Here is a 4,790-nt window from a genome sequence, read left to right on the forward strand (position 1 = left end):
GAATTATTTTATTTGACACGCCTACCCCAAAGAATTATTTTATTTGACACGCCTACCCCAAAGAATTATTTTATTTGACACGCCTACCCGAAAGAATTATTTTATTTGACACGCCTACCCCCAAGAATTATTTTATTTGACACGCCTACCCCAAAGAATTATTTTATTTGACACGCCTACCCCAAAGAATTATTTTATTTGACACGCCTACCCCCAAGAATTATTTTATTTGACACGCCTACCCCAAAGAATTATTTTATTTGACACGCCTACCCCAAAGAATTATTTTATTTGATACGTCTACCCCCAAGAATTATTTTATTTGACACGCCTACCCCCAAGATTTATTTTATTTGACACGCTACCCCCAAGAATAAATTCTTTTGACTTGCCTACCACCATGAAGTGAAGCCAGTTTTAACCGTGAAGTAAAATTACACAAAATTTTATTTACAGTTAAATTTCATCCTGATTTTACGTATTGCGTTGCTAAGTAACACGTAAAGATTCAAGGTCTGACATAGATAAGTAAAATCCTCAATTCTTTATTGCGTTTTTTTTAAACTAATTAATATTGGCTTAGATGCTACTTTTTCACCGACAGAAAAATAGCTTCAGTTGAGCTTATGAATAAATATATTCATTATTTTCTGGAATTAGAAGATCCGCCGAATATATATTATTGAAACTTATTATTATTATTATTATTATTATTATTATTATTATTATTATTATTATTATTATTATTATTATTATTATTATTATTATTATTATTATTATTATTATTATTATTATTATTATTATTATTATTATTATTATTATTATTATTATTATTATTATTATTATTATTATTATTATCGAGACCCTCGGGTTAGCAGTCTAGCTCTCTACCACTAGGCCACGCAGTCCCTAGATTATAGCGATAGCCGAAAGAAAATAAAGCTATATAATACACTAGCCGTCCTAGCCAGGCCGTGCACTGGTCACCGTGAAAAAACCTGTCTATAAATGACCATGACTTGTGTGTTTTTTAAGCAGAATATATAGGCCTACGCGGCATTTCCAGGTTTAAGAAATCTATTACTTTTCCAATTAAATGTCTATGGGCGTTTGAGAAAATAACATATAACCCTAAACCTAACTCTAACTTAAAACTTTAAAAAGAAAAAAAAAACAAATTAAAAAAAAAAAACAAATATCAGACTAGCCGTCCCGGCCAGGCCCTGCAATGGCAATTGAGGTAAATGTTTTTTGTAAACGGCCATGACGTATGCTCTCATTAAGCTTCCTATATCCTGCACTGCATGGTGTTTGGGAATTTATAAAATATTCAAAGGCTTTCTTAATGTAAATAAAGATGTTAGTTTGATCCTTCTAAACAAAATTAATATTCTATTTAAATTATCACTTAAAAAAGAAAGCTATAAGAGCAACTAAGTTTTTTTTTTTTCAAAAAAAGTAGACTTAGCAGTTTTTGCAAATATCTTTTTCAAATATCAATTTTTATAGATAATATAATTTTCACACCTATTTGAAATTTGCGTAGATAAAATTTTACAAACTTTCTCTTTTATCCACATGTTTTATCCGTTTTTTAAATTAAATTAAAGAACCGGAGCAGTTAAAAGTTAAAATTCCTGACGCAGTAATATCCTTTTATGTAGGTATAATCAGAGTTTCTTCCAGGCATCTCTTTACCGCCCCCCTCCCTCCCCGAACGAAATGAAATTTATATAATTTATATAGAAAATATATACTTTTAACAGTGTCCGCCCCCCGAAGAAAGTTTACCGCCCCCCCCCCTCCCCGAAAATTTCAAGTGCCCCCCCGGAGAAAAAAGTCTGGAAGAAACACTGGGTATAATTAAGCGGTAAAACTTATAAATTTTGTATAGAAATTCACACTTATTTCAAAATATAGATATATATTTGACAGTATCGCATTGTTACTTATAGGACTGGTAAACAATGGAAATGAATCAGTTCTTGTAGCCCAAAGTCCAGACGTCTACAGATCCTGTAAAGAAGTGAAGAACTCCACAAAACCAAGACAACTGGTCCAACTGTCGTCTGGTCTTGTCGTCATGTGTGACACAGTGACAGATGGAGGGGGCTGGACAATTTTTCAACGTCGTGTCACTGGGATCGTCGACTTCTACAGAAACTGGACGGAGTACAAGAACGGCTTTGGAGATTACGGCATTGGTGATTTCTATCTGGGCAATGAAAACATTTACTGTCTTAGTTTAAAATATTTCTACGAGATGCGTTTCGATATGACTTACAAAGGAAACAACTATTACGCCCGTTATTCTACTTTTAGTTTTCTTTCAGAAAGTCAGGGTTATAAAATATCGGTCAGCGGATATTCAGGCACAGCTGGGGATTCATTTTCCATTTCAAACAACAACATGAAGTTCAGCACTTATGACGTTGATAATGATCGGTTTTCCGGTGGTCACTGTGCTGCCGGTTACCGTGCCGGGTGGTGGTACGCGGCGTGCCACGACACAAATCTGAACGGCGTTTGGGGCAGTTTGCAGTACGGCACTGGTCTGTTTTGGTACGGGATTACCACAGACTACGACGGCGTGGATAGCTGTGAAATGAAGATAAGACCGGTGCGCTAGAATACGATACTATCTTTGTCACGTGACACTATCTTTTTTACGTGACACGATTCTTGTCACGTGAAACTGTCGACGTTGACATGTCGCAAAGTACATCACTACTGTCCTGTACTAGTCACATCACTACTGTCCTGTACTAGTCACATCACTACTGTCCTGTACTAGTCACATCACTACTGTCCTGTACTAGTCACATCACTACTGTCCTGTACTAGTCACATCACTACTGTCCTGTACTAGTCACATCACTACTGTCCTGTACTAGTCACATCACTACTGTCCTGTACTAGTCACATCACTACTGTCCTGTACTAGTCACATCACTACTGTCCTGGTTAAGTCACATCACTACTGTCCTGTACTAGTCACATCACTACTGTCCTGTACTAGTCACATCACTACTGTCCTGTACTAGTCACATCACTACTGTCCTGTACTAGTCACATCACTACTGTCCTGTACTAGTCACATCACTACTGTCCTGTACTAGTCACATCACTACTGTCCTGGTTAAGTCACATCACTACTGTCCTGTACTAGTCACATCACTACTGTCCTGTACTAGTCACATCACTACTGTCCTGTACTAGTCACATCACTACTGTCCTGTACTAGTCACATCACTACTGTCCTGTACTAGTCACATCACTACTGTCCTGTACTAGTCACATCACTACTGTCCTGTACTAGTCACATCACTACTGTCCTGTACTAGTCACATCACTACTGTCCTGTACTAGTCACATCACTACTGTCCTGTACTAGTCACATCACTACTGTCCTGTACTAGTCACATCACTACTGTCCTGTACTAGTCACATCACTACTGTCCTGTACTAGTCACATCACTACTGTCCTGTACTAGTCACATCACTACTGTCGTGGTTAAGTCACATCACTACTGTCCTGTACTAGTCACATCACTACTGTCCTGTACTAGTCACATCACTACTGTCCTGTACTAGTCACATCACTACTGTCCTGTACTAGTCACATCACTACTGTCCTGTACTAGTCACATCAACTGTCCTGTACTAGTCACATCACTACTGTCCTGTACTAGTCACATCACTACTTTCCTGTACTAGTCACATCACTACTGTCCTGTACTTGTCACACCACTACTGTCCTGTACTAGTTACATCACTACTGTCCTGTACTTGTCACATCACTACTGTCATGGTTAAGTCAAGTCACTACTGTCCTGTACTCGTCACATTACTTATGTCCTGTTTGAATATGGCAGGCGGCTGAGAATAATCACATAAGGTAGCGCTCGTGCGAATACAAAAGATACAAATATTTTTGTTCCGTTGATAGCTCGGCGTTTTTTCCTTTCAACCCCTAACCCTAATATACAAATTTTATAAATTCTCACCAGGATTGTCATCCAAGATCTACCACTGTACCGCTGTACCACTGTAATTCTGTACCACTGTACCGCTGTACCACTGTACCACTGTAACACTGTACCACTGTACCACTGTAACACTGTACCACTGTAACACTGTACCACTGTAACACTGTACCGCTGTAACACTGTACCGCTGTAACACTGTACCACTGTACCAAATTTCAGTTCAATGAGACAATGGGAAGTAGGTTCAATAAAGATTCCAAGATTTGCTAGCCATACAGCCACACTACTGAGTAGCTAAATATAAACCTTCAAAATAGAATATCTCAAAAGAATCGAATTAATAGCAGTCAACCTATAGCAGTGGTGTAGCCAGGATCGTATCATGGGGGGGGGGGGGGAGGGTTCAATTCTTTTCCAACATTATACATATATATATATACTAGATTTTAAATTAATTATTTAAACCATTTCCTAATTAATAATTTTACCCATTTCATAACAATAATATCACGAGACAACTAATCACAAAACAGTTTGCTCTAACTCATTTCGGGCTAGATATATTCGTGTTTAAAAAAAGTTTGTATCTCATTTATTCTTTTTTTTAAAATACTTTTATTTTCAATTAAAATAAGTAACACCAATATGAGTGTGAGTGCATTTGTCTATAGTAACATTTATAAAGGATTTACTGCAAAACAATTTACATAAAATTTACATAGCTTTACACATAATTGCATAAAACATCTAACATTTACAGAATTCTAAACAAATCGGAGAATTTACAACCTGAATTAAGGC

At 36.8% G+C, this 4,790-nt stretch overlaps 1 protein-coding gene across 1 annotated transcript; it reads left to right on the forward strand.

Annotated features, from left to right (window-relative positions):
- The first annotated feature begins 2,083 nt into the window (after window positions 1-2,083).
- Window positions 2,084-2,629, forward strand: LOC131947020 (ficolin-2-like). Its single transcript, XM_059308103.1, has one exon. The coding sequence runs from the start codon at window positions 2,084-2,086 to the stop codon at window positions 2,627-2,629; it is 546 nt and encodes a 181-aa protein (XP_059164086.1).
- Window positions 2,630-4,790: the final 2,161 nt, after the last annotated feature.

Source organism: Physella acuta, unplaced genomic scaffold (assembly GCF_028476545.2).
Source record: "Physella acuta isolate Inbredline_101_S28 unplaced genomic scaffold, ASM2847654v3 ptg000579l, whole genome shotgun sequence".
NCBI lineage: Eukaryota > Metazoa > Mollusca > Gastropoda > Physidae > Physella > Physella acuta.